We start from the raw sequence: 20,651 nt of genomic DNA, 5'->3' as shown, positions 1-20,651 counted from the left end.
GAAGTTGCCATGCCACCGATTCCACCTCTGTCAAAAGTTTTGGAGCCTTTTTTTTTTTTTCTGTTGCTATATGAAAGAAACAGTCATTGACAAAAAAAAAAAAAAAACTTTATCAGCAAAATGTTTAAATTATGTAATAAACAAGACAAAACAAAGATATTACTGGTGTTATTTCAAAACTGCCTCAAGACCAAGTCAGCACAGAGCAGTGGCTGCACTGCTGGGAGAACAGACGGCCAAACTCACCCAAAACAGGGAGCTAGAGAGAATAAACCAGTAGGCAAGATCCAGCCAAAAGTATTCATTCTTTATTTACCTTCTCCCTTCCAAAAAACTCAGCTTGTGGAAAAATAAAGTCAAGCCCATAATACCTGTCCCTATGCTGTACAATGGGAGAAGAAAGACATGCCAGAGGCAAGAATACATTTCACTTAAATAAAAGTTCAGGGCAAACATAGCACTTGGTATATTGTTATGAAGCAAGAGCATGGGCATCGCTTTATCGCAGAATCAGACAAGGGTAAGTCACCAGAAGTGTCCTTCTTCATCCAGGACCTCCTTTTTACCACTGTGAAGGTCAGAGTGCTTCAGCAAAGTTGAATTCCATCTGCTAGGCTCTAGAAATAGCATCTATAGGAAGCTGGGAGCAGTGTCAGAGCAGAGCTGTAACCACAGAAAAGCCACGGGTGGGTGAAGTACTGTGGTCTTCAGCTCCTCCAAGCTCTGCTTGGATGTACAGTGGGAAACCCCTGTGGACAACCAGCTGAGTCCCTAAAAAACATCCAGCACCACGTGGGAGGTGGGAGGGAGGGGAAATAGGCAGCACCAAACCAGGGACATCTCCAGTGTTTTTAAACAGACCAAATCAGTGTGCTGACACTCCTGCAGGATGGGACCAGGTTCTCAGACATGAGAGCTTATGGCTGCAGATGCCTGGAGAAAGTCCTCATTCCTGTGACAACTGCTGCAGGGTTCTGGGTGCTTGCGTAGTGGAGACACAACCTTCTCCTGGGCTCTGGGACATCCAGGAAGCTGCCTGGCACCGAACTGACTGGTCTCGGAAGGAAAGGTTGTACTTGAACATGAAGGGGATGGTAAAGAGACCAGTGCTTGCCCAGGAGGAGCTTTGACAAAAAAAGCCACCCCTCGGGGGCTTTGGGACTTGAAGTGTGGAAGAAAGAAGGGGAACCCTCTCCTCCTGGCAGAAGGAAGCAAGGCAGAGCAGGAAAGACTTTCCAATTCAGAGCCCTCAGCAGTTCTTTCTGCTAACCTGCTAGTCTGGGATCCTCCTGTTTCTACATACAGCACATCACTGTGAGCTCAAAGGCAGCTCCAGCTTCTAAGTTAGTGTAACAGTAACCACCTCACTGAGCAGCACCATGGTAGACCTGCAGCTTTATCAAAAGTGTCATCAGTGGCATCTCATGCCTAATCTCTAAGCCACACCAGCACCACTCCCAGCCAGGTGAGGACTGGGCAGGCTGGGAGGAGAAAGACACGTGAAGCATCAGCAGTGCCACAGCTCACAACTCATCTCCCCCAACTGCCTCTTCACACTGCTCACTCCGTGCCTCCTCACCTACTGAAGCAAAGACGACATGGAGAACATGAAGAGGTGGTGATGGCAGTGTCAAAAGTAAGGACAGAGACTGCAGTCCTTCTGTGTGTGCCAGACCAGGAGAAGTGTTCTCCACGGGGGAGGGGGTGGAGAACATTTCAGCCATGAACTTCAGGCTCCGAATTGTGCAATTCCCAAGGCTGACACCAAGAAACCCCACCTGCAACTCAAAGAAAGATTGTAGGAATGGGCTGCTCTTCAGACAGTAGCACCTTCACACATCCAGGCATCTCCTTCCTCCCATGACTGAGGGACGGACCACTTCGAAAAATCAGGGACTCTCCAGCGCCAGGTGTCAATGCGAACTTCAGCTGCCACACTGAACTTGAGGGTAAGGATCAGTTCAACACAGTCAAACACAGTCTGCCCTGCCAGGCCTGGGGAAGGCAGCTGGGCCAGGCTCTCCTGCCTTCAGCCTGGCAGGCGCTGCAGCCTTTCCAGAGCTCTCTCATGGCAATTCAATGGCTTTTGTGTTGTAGCAGCCTGGAGGAAGACTTCTCTGGATATCCTCCAGGTTCTTAATGTCCGCCAGGATCTCATCAATGTTGCTTTCCAGCGTCCGCACTCGGGCCTTCTGCAGTGTGGCTGTCTGCTCCAGCTCCAACATCTCACCCTTCAACTGGCTGCTTCTGGTTTTGGCTTTGCTAAAATTCATCTCGAGCTGCTTCAGGCCATCCTCATCCACAGCACCAGGCTGGTCTGCTGCACAGGAGGAAAACAAGACGGAACCATGGACGTTGGCTAAGGACTAGATCTTTCTAGATACTTCATCTCCATTCTGCTACCCAGCCCATTTACAGGCATTATATTATTTCACTTCCTGCAAAACTCCCAATACCCCTGCCTAGACCCCAGTGGGAACCCGCTTCCATCCGTGCCTTACTGCAGCGTCACAAAACCTACTCATTAGATGCAGCAGCTCTTCCAGGGCACTCAATGTCTCCTGCACGACCACCCCTGCCCGGCCAGCTTTGGCATGGACCCTCTGAGCTTCCTGAGCTGTCTGGAGAAGGCAAGGCAGCACATGTAAGGCAATCTCTAGCCCAGAAGTCAAGGGGGAAGAGGTCAAGGTGGGGAGACGGGGACCCACCTCCTGTATCACAGCAGCATCCGCCTCAACCTCCAAGCTCTTCCTCTCAAATTCGCCATCCACTTCCTTGGCCTCACGCCGCAGAGTGGCCACTGCCTTCTCCAGGGCAAGGACACCATCAGCTGTCTTGTTGGCTTCCACCTTCAGCCGTGTAATCTCCTAGGGAAGGCAAGGACACTTCCAGAGGAGCAAAGCATGGCTGAAATCAGCCTGGGTGCACCAGGGCATGGAGCTGGTGGAAACAGCTTCCTTCTACAGGGACTCAAAATCATCACAGGCTCTCCTGTGTCCTTCATATTCTCACACCACTTAGTTGCTCCAGAGAGTTGTTTCTGTGGCCATAGCTCAATCGCTCCTGCACACATCAGCAAATCCCCGGGGAATTACAACATACATCTGGGAGCTGAACCCGCCAACACCAGTTCTGGGAGCTCTATAGTCTGCCAGTGACTCAGACTGTGGAAAAATCCCCTTGATCACTGAAAAGTGGCCACAATGAGATGCCACAGAGTTCCTCAAGGGACAAAGGTGCCTGTAGACATCCACACACCCCCAATCATCTACAGCCAACTCTGGTATCTGCAGGATCCACTGTAGCCAAATGTCAGCCCAAGTCAGCACATCAGGTCCACCATAAAGTTGCCAACCACCTCCTCTTCTTCCATGGTTCTCCCTTCCAAACCCTTCTCTGACAGCAACAGCACCGGAGCCTGTCCTCACCTGCTGGATCCCCATGGTGATCTCCTTTGCTTCCCCTGCTACGCTTCTGGCCGCCTTGGATTCAGAAGCGGCACTGCCCAGGATTGATGCAGCTCGGTCTGTCTTCTCCCTGGCACTTGTGACCATGCTGCTGATAATCGGTAGCCTCCTCATGGCATCTTCAGCTTCCCTTCTCTTATCAGCTGCTTGCAGGTTAAACTCTGAAAGAAACGTGTGTGGAAATGAAGCAGCACTACCTTTGCGAGATACCACGATGAAGGGGAAAGAAAGGGTTTCTAGACATTACCCCGGAGGCTCTTCAGGATCTGTTCCACCTCATAGAAGGTGGCATTGCCAGCGCTCACAGCTTGCAGGGCTGTGCTCTTGGCGAGGCTGGCTCGGGAGAGCAGCTGCGTCAGTGTCTGCAATGGGTGAAGAGGACACAACAGGGAGATGAAGGACACGGTACAGGAACATCACTCCCAGAGCAGTCTGAAAGGAGCTGCACTGTGGGAGAAACCCCATCAGCCTGTTCCCAAGTGCCTGCTGTTGCCCCTGAATCATGGCTACCACAGCTTGATTGTCAGCAGAGGCTTGTGCTGGTGCTCCTCAACCAGCTCCAGCCCTCCTGAGTTATCTTAGCTATAATCTTCCCAGAAGCAGGTCTTCAGCCTGCCTCATATGGAGGTGATGTGCAGGTGGGACCCTAGCAGCCGCTCTGCACACACAGTGAGGTCTCCCACTGGCTCCAGAAGACCAGCCCCAAGTGGCTGCCTTTCTGAGGAAGGGCACTGTCCTCAGCAGGAAGCAGAGCTGCCTCCCCTTTGGCAAACAGGCAGGGATACCAACTAGTAGTGGTGTTTTCCACAGGCATCCCTCCAAGGCTTCAGCTCACGCTGAAGATGACTCAAGCTGCAGCCCCCCAGCCAATTTTTACCGCTCTCTTGCCCTCTCCCCTTCGCAGCAGCTGCTTGATTTCTTCCTCCCAGCGCCCTGTGCGGCTCTGCAGCTGCCTGTACTGTGCCATGTAGGTGTCCACCAGGCTCAGGAGAGCACTGGCATCCTGCTTCAGCCGGGTTGCCTCCCCCTGAAACACAGAGAAGCAATGACTGCCTGGATGCTCACCAGGAACCACGGCAAGCAGTGACAGATGCACTGCAGCCAGCTATGGGGACAAAAAGATGGGAGGATACATATCAAATGGCTCTTCAATGGGGACAGAGCTCTGGAAAGGGCTGAGTCACTGGCAGCATAGCAGGGAAGGTGTAGAGGAGAGCAGAAGGGGATCTCCTGGTCCCACAGGCACAAAGCCCTCACCTCAAAGGACCCAATGTCAGTCTTTGTTAGGCGGGACAGGGAGCTGAGGAGCACCAGGCTGCCCTGATAAGCCTTGTCTGCCTCAGAGGCCATCCCATCAGCCTCAGTTTTCAGGCTTCCAGCCAGTGACTTCAGGTCCTCATACCTGCATGGATGGGAAGTTTAAGAACATGGTACCAGCCAAACTGCCAACCTCTCACCACATTAATGCTGCTTTCTACATTGACTCCTTCATGCTCTTCAAGGCTTCATGCAGATATATCATGCAGGGAAAGCAAATTGCAAACATCCCCTGCATTCCAGCCCCCCTGCCAAACTGGGTGTCTGCTGGTTGCTTGCTCCCAGCTCCAGAAACCAAGAGTGCTTCACACCAGCTGAACCCTCACAGGCTCCACAGTGGCTCCGGTAATCCCTCTCCTAACCACTGGATGTTTCCTCCTACACACCCCTGTTCAGCTCCTTAACTTCATTTAGGGCTGTTGCTCACACCCCTCCAGTGGTGTGCAAAATCCCAGCATCATGGTGGGCTCTGGAGAGACACCAGCCCAACCAGAAGAGCCACCAAGGCAACATGGGGCTAAATCTACCTTTATGCTAAACCCAGCCCAGACTTGCAACCTCGTGTGAAAGTCATCCCCGGGAGCTTGTTCACACACAGGGCATTAAACCCCTTCCCCCAGGCTCAGGCAGGCCTCTGAGAGCATCATAATCTGTGGGGTGGGAAGCAGATGCTCCGCAGAGCTGCTCATCAGTGTCAGCAATCAAAGTCCAGCCAAATCCCTGCCTGTCTTGCCTCCAACCACGCATTTCTGCAACTCAGCTGGGGAGGCAGAGAAGGGGGCACAGACATTTGGCCACCCCCTCCTCTCTCCCATGTCCCCCCGTTACCCGTGGGTGAACGCAGCTCACACTCACTTCCCTCGTAGCCCTTGCAGGGAGCTGGCGGTGGCCGCCTCTCCACCAGCAGCCATGCGCACCAGCTCCAGCGCCTGCCGCGTGTCCTCCCGTGCTGCCTTCACAGCTTGCTCAATGGTGTTGGCGGCTTGTGCATGGCTGCAAAGCACAGAGGGGTGCTCATGAGAAAGGATTCCCATCCAAGTTTTCTCCACCAACTTCCTTTAGCATTGTATTCAGCAATGGTTTTCCCTTTCAGGAAATACAGCACATTTGAGAAGGGGATGCATATTTTGCTTATCCCTTCTGCATATCCTAAGGGGGTAGAGGAGCATAAAGAGGAAGAAAGATGCTGCCTGTACCCAACTGGACACCCATGGGCCAAACTCTGACCCTAAAGATGCTTCTAAACCACACCCAACTCCACCCTCGAAAGCTACTGAGGACAGCTCTGTAGGGCAGTGAAGCCAGCCCAGCAGCTGCACCTTCCCCTGCTAAAGGGCTGGCACAGAGGTCGCAGCAGCTGCAGCCCGGTGGATAAGCAAGGACAACCTAAAAGAACCTTCTGGGTGCCTAGCAGGACCTCAGTCCCCCCTCTCCCCTCTCTCTCAGCTGATGGTGGGAGCAACTCACCTGTTGGCCAGTCTCAGAGCCTCCTGGGCCAGCATCAAGAACTGATTTGAGCCCCCGGGAAGGTTTGAAGTGGGAATGGTCTGAGAAGGGAGGAAGAGAGGCATGAGAGCTCTTTCCTACCCTCCATCTGATTCATCAGTGAAAGAGGCAACTGCGGCACATTAAACCTCCACAGACCCCCAAAAGCAACACCTCTCCAGTTCCCAGCCTTACAGAAAGGACCATCAGAATATATTTAGCAGTCACAAAACAAAGGTAATAACTGGAATACATTAAATTCTTCCTTTCCCCATGGGCTTTTTTCAGCCCTGGGCTAGATTAGGAGCATGTTGCATGAGGATGCTCTTACCACCTGACGCAGAGTGGCTCCACTGTGGTCCAGATCCAGCCTGGCTCTCTCCAGCAGCCGCCAAGTGTCCTGCACCTGCATCTCATACTGACCCGCAAGGGACCTCAGCCTCTCCATCGTTGCCTTGATCTCATCCAAGCGGCTCTGGGAAGTGGACCCTTGCCCCTTTATCCTGACCACACGGCTTTCCAGAGACCTGTCTGAAGCTGGTGAGAAGGAAAAAGGAAGGCTGAAGAGAAACTCATCGCTGAGCAAAAAGGCACAGGCAGCAAAACCCTTCTGATACAGCACAGATGGCCCCATCTGAGGGCAGCAGGTGTGTGGTACCTTGCAGGCTGAGGGCTTCCGCAAGGATGTTCCGCAGCATCTCCTCTGCTACCTGCATCCTCCCCTCCAGCTCCTGGCTCTCAGGCCCACCACCAGCTTGCACCTCTGGGAACAGCAGCTCCAGCTCCGCCAGCTGCTGCAGGTACAGGTCCATCTACCAACATAGTAGATCAGACCTTAGCCAGCAAGACACCAAACCCACAGTGGAAAGACTAGGGTGAGAACTAGGTCCACTGTCTGGCCAGAGGACGGAGAGTAAAGCAAGGGCTTTCTTTTGATGGGGCACAGCAGGCTAGCAGTACTAGACCTTTTTTTTCTGTCAGTTGTATTGGGTACAAACCCAAAGTTCAGGCACAGCCTACAAAATTACTTCTCAACTGCACCAGGAGGAGATCCTTGAGGAGGGGTTGCTTGAGGACAAGGGTATCGCTGCACTCCCTGCCACTTAGTGGCCCTGGGTCTGGCACAGATGCTCACCTGGGCTTTCACCTGGCCATAGCAAGCCGGGCACTCACTCTCTTCACAGTTGGGACCCTCAAAGCCAGGCTTGCAGATGCAGCTCCCATCACTCCTGCACTTCAGAGGCTCAGCGCCAGCCGAATCACAGGTGCAGGCTGCAGGTCAGAGTGACACAGGTTCAAAGAAGCCTATCACCTTCAAGTCTCAGCACATCCTTCCATCCACCTCCTGCTTTCCTCCCACTGTTTAGCCCTGCCCTCTGGTTCCTGCTTCCTGCTCCCACTCTCCAGCCTCAGCTTTTGTAGCATTGCCCTTCCCATAAAGTCACTCCATGCTCTGGTGTGGATTTTCTTACTCATCCCCAGCTCAGGCTGTGCCTGGGTCTCACCTCTGCACTTGTCGGCAGGATCAGGGGCCAGGGGGTTCCCAAAGAAGCCGTCTTTGCAGCGGTCACAGTAGAAGCCAGCAGTGTTGTAGATGCACTTGAGGCACTCGCCCGTCTGGCGATCGCAGTTCCCCACAGCGTTGGGCTCCAAGTTGCCATTGCACTGGCACGGCTGGCAGGGCCGGGAAGCTGCTGGGTCTCCAAAATAGCCATCAGCACAGTACTCACAGCTGGCCCCTGGGAAAGGAGAGACGAGGAGAAGCTCATGCTCTTGCCCAGAAGGCAGAGGCTGCCCTGCTTCTTCTGCTCCACAGAAACGGGGGTGGTTCAGCCCAGTGAGGTTCGGCACAACAGGTTCTCCGCTCTCCTTACTGCCAAAGCCAATGCACAACACACCAGACAGGCTCCCAAAAGCTGAGTGCAACAACTGACTTGAGGCAAGCCATTTTCTATTCCCATTCCTCACACCCCCTGCCCCGTTTCTCTATTCCCCTCCCTCTCCACCCATCCTTTTTCCATTCACATTTTCTGTTTAGACAAGAACTTTTCCCAGGGCAGGTAATGTGTGTTTACACAGCTCTTGGGGCTGAAATACCCCAGAGAGGCAGGAGCAGCAATATCATAGGCAAACTGGGATGAGAAGATGGGATTATCCACCCAGCTCCGAGTATCCTGGCTCACCAACGCCTGCATCTCCCAGTACGTAAGGCAGAAGCTCTGGAGAAAGGCAGAGCAGAAGTGGCCTGGAGAAGGGCATTACCAGCAGCTCCAGGAGGGCAGCTGTCACAGATGACCTCCTCACCACCCGGCACCAGGGAACAGCCTTGGCCATTGCCACAGGGGCATGCCCTGCAGCTGTGCTGCTGCCGCGGGTCTCGGTAGAAGCCAAAGGGGCAGCTGACACTATTGGCCACATTTTCATCTCCTGAGTAGCATTCACCTGAAGGAGGAAGGAAAGAGCTCAGGGCACTTTGCTCTCACTCCTGGCAGAACACCCTCCACCACTCCACCTCCTGGCCACCCTTTGCTGGTGGTCATGCCACCCACTGCAGCACAAGCTCCTGTGGTCCAGCATCCTCCATTGGACCCCTCAAGATTTCCATGCCTGCCCACACCCACTTCATTTCTCTGCCCATCAGTGCTTCATTACATGAGAAGGACCATGCCCTGCTCCTGCAATGGGATCCCAGTGAGGCCTCACTGGGTGTCTATCCCAAGGCAGGAAGGCTGGCTATAACCACAGGAAGGTGGCTGTATCTCCTTTTTCACAGCTTGTATAGCTCCTAAGGAGGCATGTATTGCATTGTGCCTCCTGTTCAATGCTCAAATATTTGGAAATTCCAGTTCAGACTTGGAAAATACTGAGTTTAACTTTGCATTACTTTGGCTTTACATGGCAACACTGTGGGCTATTTTAACAAGGTACATAGTAAACCATGTTGATATTTCTGATATCTACTCATGCCATAGAAAATCACAGATTCACAGCATAGTTTGGTTCAGAAGATGCTTTTTCTCTCTCCAATGAGCACCATCTAAACCCAATTTGATTCAAATCGCATCTCAACTGTATTTCTGAACGCAGCACTTCTAGGCCCTGGGGCATTTTGTCCAGGATGTTGCCTACACTGCAGCCTCCCAAGTCAATAATCTTGCCCTACTCAGTGCCCCCACACTCCCTACAGCTCGATTTTCAGGCAGCAGCCCTCTGATCCCATGGCCCTACAAGCACAGTGTGCAGGTGGCTTCTCTTACCAGTGTCAGGATCACAGATTCCTCCCCCGTGGCAATTGCATGGCACGCAGCTGCTGAAGGGCCCCTGGCTGGGGGCATCTCTGTGGTAGCCAGGGGCACACCTCTCGCAGAACTGCCCCTGGTACCCCGCCGGGCACTCGCAGCGCTCCACCCAGGGAGCGCGCACTCCAGCGATGGGCTGTGCCGACACCAGGGTGACATTGTCCAGGTAGCCGGTGCCTGGAGGGAGGTACAGCTGGTCAGTCACCCACGCCCGGGTCCCGCACATTTCTCCTGTGTCACTACAACCCACAGGCTTTGCTGCCCCGCTGTTGCCATCCTACTCAATCTCTTCATAATTTAATTTTGTCCATCATGGGGAACTTCTAAAATTATGATTATTATTTTTTAATACCTTTCAGCAAAGGTGTCTCCATCGGAGACTTGGCATCTCCAGCAATGAGAAGAAGCCAACCTTGTGCAGGCAAGCTCTCCCCCACTTACTGTACTCCCCAAAGGTGGCTCGGATCCAGAGAGCTGTCAGGTTTCCCAGCAGCCTGCGATATTCGAAGTGATTCAGCCTTGGGCTCCACTTGCTGCTTGGGTGCTCATCCAACCTGCCCGTGGGAGGGGGGAGAAATGGAACCAGTTTCTAAGAAAATGAGAAGCCTTGTCATATTGCAGCCCTCAGCTATCTCTCTCCTGAGCTTAAGGTTCTGGGGATCCACCTCCACCCATGCGACTGACCCAAGCAAAATACCCAGCCCAACCTCAAAACAGACTTTTCTACTGTCCCTCTCACAAAGTAACCTCCTCCAGGAAAGAAGCACCTGAGATGCATCCAGCCCAAACTAAGCAACTATTTGCCACCTCCAAGGGACCACAGCTGAATCCAGAAGCTCCTTCAAGCTGAAGCCCTTCTTGCTCACGCAGCCGCAGATGCCCCAGCATCACCCTTTACCTGAACGTGTATGTTTGGCTGACACCACAGGGCAGAACCTTCCCCTGGGGCAAGAAGGGGGCCGTGATTCTCAGGCCATCTCCTTCCAGGACCACATCGTAAGGAGATGGCTGGCGTCCCCCTCGGTCCAGGCGGTAATCAAAGGACAGCATCTGCCCATAGCTCAGCTGCTGGTTCCCAAGGAATTTTGCTGCAAAGGGAAGAAAGGGAGAAAATTAAAGGCTTAAAATCTTGCCTTCCTCCTAAAGGCTCAGTTCATGGGATCAGACCAAGCAAAGGGGACATCATCAGGTCAACCCCTCATTGGTCCCACACCTACTGGGGGCCACAAAGTATGTAGGTTCCGATCTCCTTGCTGGTATGAAGGCATCCTGATGGCGTGGGGACCACTGGAGCTGGGCGGAGGAGCCACTTTCATGGACACCTCGCCAGTCTTCTGCACCTGGAGCACCAATAAGGAGCAGTCAGCGGGGCAGGGAAGGTGTTTCCAGGATTCCAGCAACTTTCTAAAGCTGTCTTTTATCAAAACCCTTTGGCTTCCTACCCCTTGACCTCCAAGGGAGCAGCACAGGTATCTCTGTGCTGATACACCTGTAAATAAGCCAGGCTGGGTATAGAGGTTTCCTCCCAGGTGGCAGGAAAGATGTGATGAAGCAGCCCATGGCTCCCCCCCTTCCTTCCCAGACCCTACTTCTGCCTATGATCAAGCCATCCCACCCATCAAACCACAGCTACTCCAGCAGGGCTGGGAACCAGGCAGCTACTGCATGCAGCTTGTTGAATAAAAGGGATGCCAAACACCCCCAGGAGCCTCAGGGCTTCACCTTGCTGGAAGGTGGAGGTGATGTTGTAGACGCTGTGGTTGTCTGCACTGATACACACAGCTGAGTGTCCATAGCAAAAGCAGGGGGAGCATCCTGCAGGGTTTCTGGCATCCAAGTTATAGAAGTTTCTTTTGCACCTGGGAAAGCACAAGAAGGTGACAACTTTCAAGTCTGTTTTCTCCTTTTCCTGCACAACACAACCAGCCCTCTAACAACAGCTGTGCAACACAGCCATTGCCATGGTTCAAAGTCATCACCAGGCTGGGATGGTGAGATGGGTATGTGCAGCTGTAGGGGAGATGCAGAACATGCCCCTCAGTAGCCCAGCATGACACCCACCTCTGCTAACACCCACCTCTCGCACCGTGCTCCGGTAGTGCTCGCCTTGCAGACACAGCGGCCAGACAGGCAGTCCCCTGTGCTGCCAGCCGGGTCACACGCACACTGCAGGCTCCTGCAACAAGGACAGCAGGAACCTCTACCTGGATTTCCAGCTTGGCCTGGGAGCTCAGTGCCCCAGATGTTATACAAGACAGCAGAGACATCCCCCCGACAGGTACCATTCCCCTGCTAGAAGGGCAAAATAATCATCAGAGCCATCTCTCCAAGTAATTCATCTGCAGCAGCGTGGGATGCCAGGCTGAGACAGTGCCCAACACTACCACCTCAGAACACCCCAGAGCACCAGATCCAGCTACAAGAGCAAAGTTAAGCTCTGCTGAGCTCAGTAAGCCCTGGATATGTTTAATAGACCCTGGCTGAGCTCCAACAGGCAGCAACACTCCAAGGAGGCTCGGGCAGGAGACCAAGCATGGCAGACCACCCCTTGCCCCAACCATTTGCTCTCCAAAGGACCAATGGCAGGGTGAAGCAAAGAAGAGGACACAGCACTGAGGAAGCCAAACCAGAAATGCTTCGAAAAGTGTTTAAACAGGGCTTCCTGCAAAGGAAGGGGTCGATTTTTGCATGCACATCTTTGCATGGGGCCAGTCCTTGTGAGTGGCACTGACACCAGAAAGATCGATGCGTGGGCAGGCTTTGTTTTACATCACCTAGCGTATGTGTTGCATGTCTGACATTATACGGGTAACAAAGCAATTGCCTCAGAGAATGGTTAAGCTCAGATTTCGGTGCTATTGTGCAACAGTGAGCTCTGCAGGCTGGAATGGAGGTCCAGCCCTGCTTGAGCCTGCCTTCTCGCAGCAAGGTTAGCTTAAGGCTATCAGTGTGCTGCCACACACAGACTGCCTCTGCCCTTGCTTTTCAGCCACCACAGGCTCTTTACAATGGCTGCAAGAGCTCTGGAAACTTGTGCTCCAGCAGCCCCTATGCAGCTCATGGTCACCAGCACTTACTGTCCACTCCTCTGGCACCCAGCCCCAGAGAGGGACTCAAAGCCCGGTTGGCACTGGTCACATTTCTTGCCTGTCACTCCAGGTTTGCAGCTGCACTGGCCATCACGGTTGCACTGTGGGCTGAGGGCACCTGCAGAAAGAGGGCAAGAGATTTAAATGGACACCTTCCCACACCTGCCCAGCAATGCTGCTGCAGGACAGGAGAGCAAAGCATCACACCATCACTGCAGCAACAACCCAGCAACAGGTATCCCCTTGAGATCCTGGCACATGGCTGAGACATGAGGTCTGGCTGTTACAGCTGCTTCAGCCTCCCCAGCTGATGCAGGAGACTTGGAAAAGATAAATCCCAGCAGGCATTGACCAGATGCCCAGGACAAGGATCCTCTTTCCTGCCATAAAGGTCATTGTGAAGGACAAGACTAAGTCCAGGGCATGAAACCCAAGCACAGAATGTTTTTCTTCTCTGTCAGCCCCTCTGCTAGTAGACATAGGGAGTACTTGATTTTGGTCCGTCTACAAGGATTCTATGGGACCAAGGACCATGGCAGAATCTTTGATTTCGAACCATCTAACACATGTAAGCACCGAGGAGAGAGGATGCCAGAGCCAAGGGCTCTGTCCTGAAGCTGGGCCCTCCCTGCATGCTAGCGGGGGGGGCAGACCAGCGGATATTCACCCTCCTCCCACCCCCTTAAGGCCTATCGCTTTGTCCTCTTGCCACCTGTTCTTCTTGTGCAGATGGTGCTTCTAGTGATCTTCCTGCGTCAGAGACCAACAGGCATTTCAAAATCTACAGCACCTCAGTGCAAGATGTACGAGCTACCTACTTGCAGAGCAAGCCGAAACACGATGAGGATGAAGGAGCCATCACATCTACTGTGTAAGCACCGCAAGACCCACAGGAAACACCCCGGTTAGAAATCCCATCCAATAGCCCTGCAGCCTGCAAAAAGCTGCTGGAGGAGGTGGAGAGGCTGAAGCTCCCTATCAGTCCCCAAGTGTCACAGCACTTTGCACCACCTCCACTCTCAAGATGCAACACTGAACTCAGGAATTATCCCTTCGCTTTTACAATGCAACTAAAAGCCTTTGCAGAGCCTGCCAAACACTGTGGCACCGAGGAAGCACCAGAGTGACTCAAAGAGCTGGCAAAAGCTGACACTTCAGTGTTGGGGTTTGGCCGCTGTCCTTGAGGATGGCAGCTGGGAGGGGAAAGCAGCTCCCCATAGAGCGAATCCTGGTAGGCATCAGCAGGTTCATGGCCACCAGCCGAATATAGGGCAGAGCAGAGCAGGGTCCCTCTCAATGAGGCAGGTATCATTGATGGAGGTGCTGGAGGGAAGGGATGCCATCCAGAGGGACCTTGACAGGCTGGAGGAGTGGGCCCATGTGAACTCATGAAGTTCAATAAGGTCAAGTGCAAGGTCCTGCATCTGGGTCAGGGCAATCCCCAATATCAGTACAGACTGAGGATAGATGAATGGAGAGCAGCTCTATGGAGAAGGACTTGGGGGTACTGGTAGATGAAGAGTTGAGCATGAGGCAGCAATATGCATCTGCAGCTCAGAAAGCCAACCGTGTGCTGGGCTGCATCACCAGCAGCATGGCCAGCTGGTTGAGTGAGGTGATGCTCGCCCTCTACTCCACTCATGTGACCCCACGTGGAATACTGCATCCAGCTCGGAGGCCACAGACTCTGCTGGAGTGGCTACAGAGCGGGCCATCAAAATGGTCAGAGGGCTGGAACACCTCTGCTATGGAGAAAGGCTGAGAGCATTGAGGCTGTTCAGCCTGGAGAAGAGAAGGCTCCGGGGAGATGTCACTGGGGCCTTTGAATGTACAGAGGGGGATCAATATAGAAAGGTGAGCTTCACAAAGGCTTTTAATTGTATTGTGAAAATGAAGGGATAATTCCTCAGCTCACAGTGCTGCGCCTCAGGAGGGGAAATGGTACAAAGAGAGACTTTTTACCAGGGCCTGTACTGATTGAACAAGGGGCAAAGGTCCTAAACTGAAAGACAGGAGGTTTAGATTGGACATAAGGAATCAAAGTTTTATGATGAGGGTGGTGGGACTTGGAACACAGCCCCATCCCTGGAATTATTCAAGGCCAGGTTGGATGGCTTTGAGGAACCTGCTCTAGTGAAAGGTATCACTGCCCATGACAGGGGGTTTAGACTAGGTCATCTTTGAAGATCCCTTCCAACCCAAACCATTCTGTGATCATTTCAGGGGGCAGGTGGGTCTTGAAACCTGGATGTGGTCTGGAGTTGCTAGGGGGTTCAAAACTCCAAGCACAAAGCAGTGAAACACTCAGGAGAAGGAGGTGCTCCTGTGACTTGGGGTGCAGCAACACAGAACTGGGCCCTGTCACCTCCCCAGATAATCCCACCTGGAGTCAAGCCAGCCCAGCTTGTTTATGCCGCTACGCTCTGGTCGGGTGTCTAGGGACCCGAAGGCCAGACCAGTCCATGTGCTCAACAGGGCCTAAGGACACACGCGGCAGCAGGCACTGTAAGCCCCCTACACCTCTGGCCCAGCAGACAGCCACGTACCGTGCGGGTGGCAGCGGCAGGGCAGGCAGCAGTCCTCCTCCTGCAGGCGGAAGAAGCCCTCCTTGCAGCGCTCACAGTGGGCACCCTCTGTGTTGCCCAGGCAGCCAAGGCAGCGGTACCCATTTCCTGTCTGCCTCAGGAGGTCCCAGTCAAAGATGCACTGCCTGGACATCCCGTTGCAGTCACACACTGGGGAGAGGAAAGAGACACCTCAAATGATGCTTAGAGATAAGGGTATCAGCCATGAAGCCGTAAACTCACCCTGATGGCCAAGGAACAAGCCCAGGCAATGCAAAACTCCCCTTGTTGCTCTGCTAATAACAAGCCCTGTCCCCATGTCTCTGAACTTGTCCACCACACACCCATGTGCCACTGCTGCCCACACTGTGCCCTGCATCCCTTCACTTTGGGGTGATGCCCAATTTCACTGCTGAAACAGCTCAGGATGGACACCACACCACACCCCCCCCCCCCAGCCAAGGAGCCCCACTCCACAACACAACATGGCTTCATGGAGACCTTCCAACACAAAAAAGTCTTTGAGTAAGCAGAGGTGGCAAAAAAAAAAAAAAAAAAAAAAAAAAAAAAAAAACCAAACCAAACCATACCACACCTAACCTGGGTTGTCCTGAGTAAAGCATGAGTAATCTTACTGGTGACTTTAGGGAAAAGGGAAGGATCCCTTAGGTTACGTTTTGCTTCACCCGGCCTCTAAGCAGGAGTGAGCCCAGAAAGAAAAGCTCAGCCAACATCCACCAGGTCTCTCCGTCCAGGTTGGCAGCACAAGTGCCCTCCCAGCCAAGTGCAGGGGTGATTAAGGAGTGGTTTGCGACCAGAGGAGCTTGGCAGAAGTGTGCCAGCCAACAGGCAGATTACAACAAAAGGAAGGTTTTGGCAGGATTACACAGGTCATCTCACCCACCCTGCCCAAGAAGAAAAGCTGCAGCTGCCCACATCACTGCGTGACAGATGCCAGGAAGAACAGCCATGAGATTTTGCATCCCAGCACAGCCAGGACAGACAGGACCTCTGGAGAGGGTACTGGCAGAAACCGGACATGCGTGCTCCAGCACTCTTCTTCATTGTCTTGCCCAGGTCTTCTCCTGAAGCCATCTCTCACCTGTTCGCCAAGCCCTCAGCAGCCAGTACTAGAGTGTTTAAGTCCAAGAGCCTTTATCTCAGATGAGTTCCTCAGTGCCACTGAGAGCAGGCACAGTTGAAAGAACAGTTGGCAAAGACAAGCAGGAGAAAAACACCCTGAGGGAAAAAGCAGTTTCTGCAGGGATACAGAGCTTGCTGATGAAAGGATCCAAACTACCCCAGCTCAGGTCACCTCTGACAGCACAGGGAGGTGGAGGAGATCCAAAAGCAAGCAGAAACCTGCAGCATGGATGCAGGCAGCACGTTGTGCTTGACACCCGTGCAGGCTCCTCCTTCCAGCACTCCTGGCAGAGCTTAGCTCGAGGATACAAGTTCCTGTCCTCTGCATCTGTGATTGCAGGGACCAGGCTCAAGCTCCTGCGCTCATCGCCCAAGCATGCACCCTGGGCACCGCCCGCACCCTCGCACACACCCATGAACACCCACATACCAGAGGAAGGCACTCAGCCAAGCCCGCTGCCAAGAACAGGGATGACCTCATGTGCCAGCAAACATGGGGAGAGATATTCCTAGCTCTGGCAAACATGGCTCTTTCCTTGCAGCCTGGCTGCCAGGAGACCAGGAGAAGGTCTTCTGCTACCCCAGCCTGCTGGAAGGGGACCTGTGGGAGCAGAAGTCCTGCCTTTTAGGGTATGAGAAAGCATCTAGAGGCTCGGGGGACATCACCAGTGACCAGACAATACAAACACTCCGCCAAGAGGAGCAGCACTGGATTTTCCCAAGACATCTGTGCTCACCTTCACAGCCAGACAGCTTGGGGTCAGTCCCACCCCCCTATCCCTCCACACTAAAGCTAGTTGGAAGTGACACATAAAGAGCATCAAGTTAAACTCCATCCATGCGTCACCCTAAATCTACGTAATCTGGAGGATTTACTGAGTTGCTAAATTACAGGCATGAGCACCATTCCCCCAGGGAACAAAAACCTTTTTGCAGGTCTTGCTCAAGGCTGCAGCACGTTAACAGTCAGCTCCCCAGCCCTGGCATGGATTCAGGTCTAATCAGAAGTCATTTAAGATGCTGTTGTAGATCAGTGCCACCACCTCACTGGTGTATATGTTCCTGTTGCTGGTCTTCTGGAAACCTGAGCTCAGACACGTTAATCTTTACCAAGAGTGTGGCACTGGAGTTGCTGATGAGACAGAGCACGCAGGACCAACTGAGGACAGGATCATTTTTGTGTCCAAGTGGCCTGAGGCTGTGCCCGTACATTTCTCAGACAGCTGTGAAGAACAGGCTTCACAGAGGAGAAGCTTTGCAGCTGGATGTCTTCAGTGCTATGTTAGGATGAAGGAGACCTGTGGCATGCATCCAGCAGGACATCACTCCCTCAGCTCCTGCCCAGCTAAATGGAAGCGTGAAAAATGCTTGTTTGCTGTGTTGAGACAGATTCCCACATCAGAAAGACTTGGAGAAGGAGACAGGCAGCTCTGTACCTCTGAAATTGTCTTCTTAAATTCACAAGACCAGAAAATGAGGTTGGCCCTGGGTCTGCAAGGAACAGAACCCAGAGCCCTGTGCATATGAGCTGGACTGCAAAGACTACTCCTTTTTTCGGAGAACAACAGAGCTTTGCACACAACAAAGCCTCCACGACAACACAAGCCATTCCCTGCTCTGTGCTTTTGGGTCAGTGACCCATCAGGCTGTCCCATCTGTTACTGTAAGTCCTGGGTTTCCCCATCACTCAACTCCACAGCTTTCTCAGCGCAGGAAGAACTGCCCGGAGCTCCCAGGGCTCCATCAGCATCAGCAGGGACAGACCACGCACCAGGAGCCAAAAGCTGCCATTTGGTGTCTCCTTTCCAACCCATCAAGTCAGACACCTCATCAGCACATCTGACCTCCACTCCCGAACCCTTCCCTGAACCCTGGGGTACCCCTTCCGCCATCATGTGCAGGCACACCAAGGCAAACACACACTTGCTTGGGCAAGGCTCTGCACAGGTCAGAGTACAAGCACCCTGACCTCTGCCACTGAACCAGATCATACATGAACCCAATTTGTCTCAAGCATTTGCAAGCAAAACAGCATTACGTGTGCTAATTACAAGCACGCATCCAGCACGGGAGACTAATTTACAGCCCCAAACAAACTCAGAAAGTCTGCTGCAGCAGAAGCACATGGCCAGTTATTGGCTGTCCCTTTTACATATGTGTAGAAAGAGGTTCAAGAGCCCATGGAAAAGCAGCAGCCTACACGCTGCCAGGAAGGAGCAACTGCAACAGCAGTATTTTAAAACTTGCGTGCAATTAAGGCTGCTGTAATAGTTATCCAAGCAGCTTGTAAAGTCAATCGGGTCTTAAAAAAACCCACACACACCCCCAAAAAACACCCCAAAACCAAACCAACCATTACAAAACAAACCACCGAAACAAAACAGAGAACAGCCAGCCCCACCGCAAAAACCCCCAAAACAACACCCCCCCAAAAAAGCCACAAAACCCCCAAACCAACAAAACCCCCACTTATTCAGTACTTTTCCCCCCATCACATTGCACTGCGCTTAGAACTGATAGAAGAGCAACTTCACTCCAGTGAGTGTGTTTGAGAACATGAGCCTGCAAACAAACAAAAAACCGTGGAGCATCTCAGTATTTACAAAACCCACACGAAACCGATTTTGACCAAACATACCCATCTCCAGTCTATGCACCAACGCAACTGGTACTGACTGGGCTGAACGTGCTTAAACATCCCTGCGCTGCACCCTCCACTACAACTGCCCGTGCAAGAGGATCCTCTGCGTTTTTAAAGCTTGCCACCGATCTGTGTTCCGTGGGAGACTCACGCCTCCCACAGTGGGCAGCTTGCGAGCCCCACGGCCTCACACAAACTACACACACCACACACACTGCAACGGGAAGCAGGATCCTGGATGCCACCCGTTTTCCCTTAGGCTTAGAGAAGGCTTTGGCTACAGCAGCAGCGGTCAGATCAGCCACCCGCTCCCTGGGTGATGCTCATGCTCACGCCCAAATCCCACCCAAAGCAGCAAGGCTTTATACAGAAAGCGATAAAGTAATTGCACATAAATAAGTTCTTTAAAGGGGACGCCAGTGAAAACATGAAGTCTAAATGCTCACGGGATATTTAGCCCTGGAGGGAACCTACGGAAAAGCACCTACTGAAAGGTCCAATTTTAACCCCAGAGGCGGGAGGGGACAGGACCCTAGCAGGGTGCTGCAGCACCCAGCCGGCTCCCTGCTACTGGCCCTGGGGCAGGGATGCGAGCAGAGCCGCTGGCGGGACCGCACGTCGGCGTGAAAGCCTCACCTTCCGTGTTGGTGCCCGGGGCCGCGGGCAGCACGGACGGCACGAGGCAGCAGAGGGGCAGGAGCCAGTACCCGGCCATCGCTTGTGCCGGGGAGCACGGGCGCCCGCTGCAGCAGGGCCCGCGCCGGCTGCCTTTCCCCCGCGTGGTTTTTATCGGCTGCTCCACCCGAGTCGCTCCCGGCAGGAAGAGCGCGGGTGCCGGCGGCTGACTCACCCGGCCCCGCAGCCCAGCCCAGGCGGCTCGGGCGGGCGCCCTCACACGCACCCGCCTGCGGCTGCCCGCGCCATAGCGAGGCGCATCGGCGGGACCGGGACCCGCTGCCCGCACCTTCCACGGGGGTCAGCTCCGGGGAAAGAGAAACCGCGGCCCCTGCGGGCACCCCTCCTGCCCGTCCCGCGCCAGAGCTCCATCCCAGCCCCTCCCGCTGCCTCCAAGGGCAGGGCACCGCGCTGGCGGCGGAGATCGGGCTGCCCGGGCATGCAGGCGGCTTGCAGGGAGCTAACTGGAACACGATGAGCTCATGGGAAGCCCGGGAGGGTGCACGGGGACTGCCTGCTCACCCGGTCCAGACAGCCAACCTGCAAGAGCGCAGCTCAAAACTAGCCAGAAGGGACCAGGAGGACCCAGAGCAAACGGCTGCTGGGGGTGAAGAAGACCCCAAGGACAGCTTAGATATGTACTCCGAAAGCAGGTCTATTGGGATTTATGAGGCAAGCATCAAGTTCAGGAAATCCCCAGATTGGAGGGTGGAGGCCCAGAATCATCACATTTGTCTGCTTTTACTCCCTTACTTACCGTCATGGGACACCTACTGTCACAAATGACCGCAAGTGGTCCATGAACATCTTTACATAGAGTGAAGGCATCTAACAGATTTGTACCCCCATCTAAGACAAGTTGCCTTTCAGGTCACTTTCTGCATTAGGGTCTGAAACACAACACAACGGGTGCTGATAATCTGCTCCTTCCAGAGCTAACAAACCTCAGGTGATTAACATTTAACATCTTT

The 20,651-nt window shown here is 53.4% G+C and overlaps 1 protein-coding gene across 2 annotated transcripts; it reads right to left on the bottom strand.

Annotated features, from left to right (window-relative positions):
• Positions 1-286: 286 nt before the first annotated feature.
• On the bottom strand, positions 287-19,796 carry LAMC2 (laminin subunit gamma 2). Of its 2 annotated transcripts, none has more exons than XM_065674180.1 (23): positions 19,642-19,796; positions 15,204-15,392; positions 12,646-12,775; positions 11,646-11,744; positions 11,291-11,427; positions 10,786-10,908; positions 10,467-10,656; positions 10,010-10,122; positions 9,527-9,745; positions 8,532-8,711; positions 7,775-8,008; positions 7,405-7,541; positions 6,928-7,081; positions 6,601-6,806; positions 6,252-6,331; positions 5,640-5,777; positions 4,725-4,869; positions 4,345-4,494; positions 3,715-3,829; positions 3,429-3,628; positions 2,709-2,867; positions 2,522-2,621; positions 287-2,320 (listed from the first exon to the last, which is right to left on the bottom strand). In XM_065674180.1, exons 1-23 carry the CDS (start codon positions 19,718-19,720, stop codon positions 2,067-2,069), a joined length of 3,531 nt encoding a protein of 1,176 aa, XP_065530252.1. In that variant the 5' UTR covers positions 19,721-19,796; the 3' UTR covers positions 287-2,066. The 2 variants fall into 2 exon arrangements, with proteins under 2 accessions (XP_065530252.1, XP_065530253.1); XM_065674181.1 differs by having other exon boundaries at positions 287-2,317.
• Between the last annotated feature and the right edge of the window lie 855 nt (positions 19,797-20,651).

Source organism: Lathamus discolor, chromosome 3 (assembly GCF_037157495.1).
Source record: "Lathamus discolor isolate bLatDis1 chromosome 3, bLatDis1.hap1, whole genome shotgun sequence".
NCBI lineage: Eukaryota > Metazoa > Chordata > Aves > Psittaciformes > Psittacidae > Lathamus > Lathamus discolor.
The sequence above is the reverse complement of the archived record's forward strand: the minus strand, read 5'-3'. Positions and strand labels throughout refer to the sequence as shown.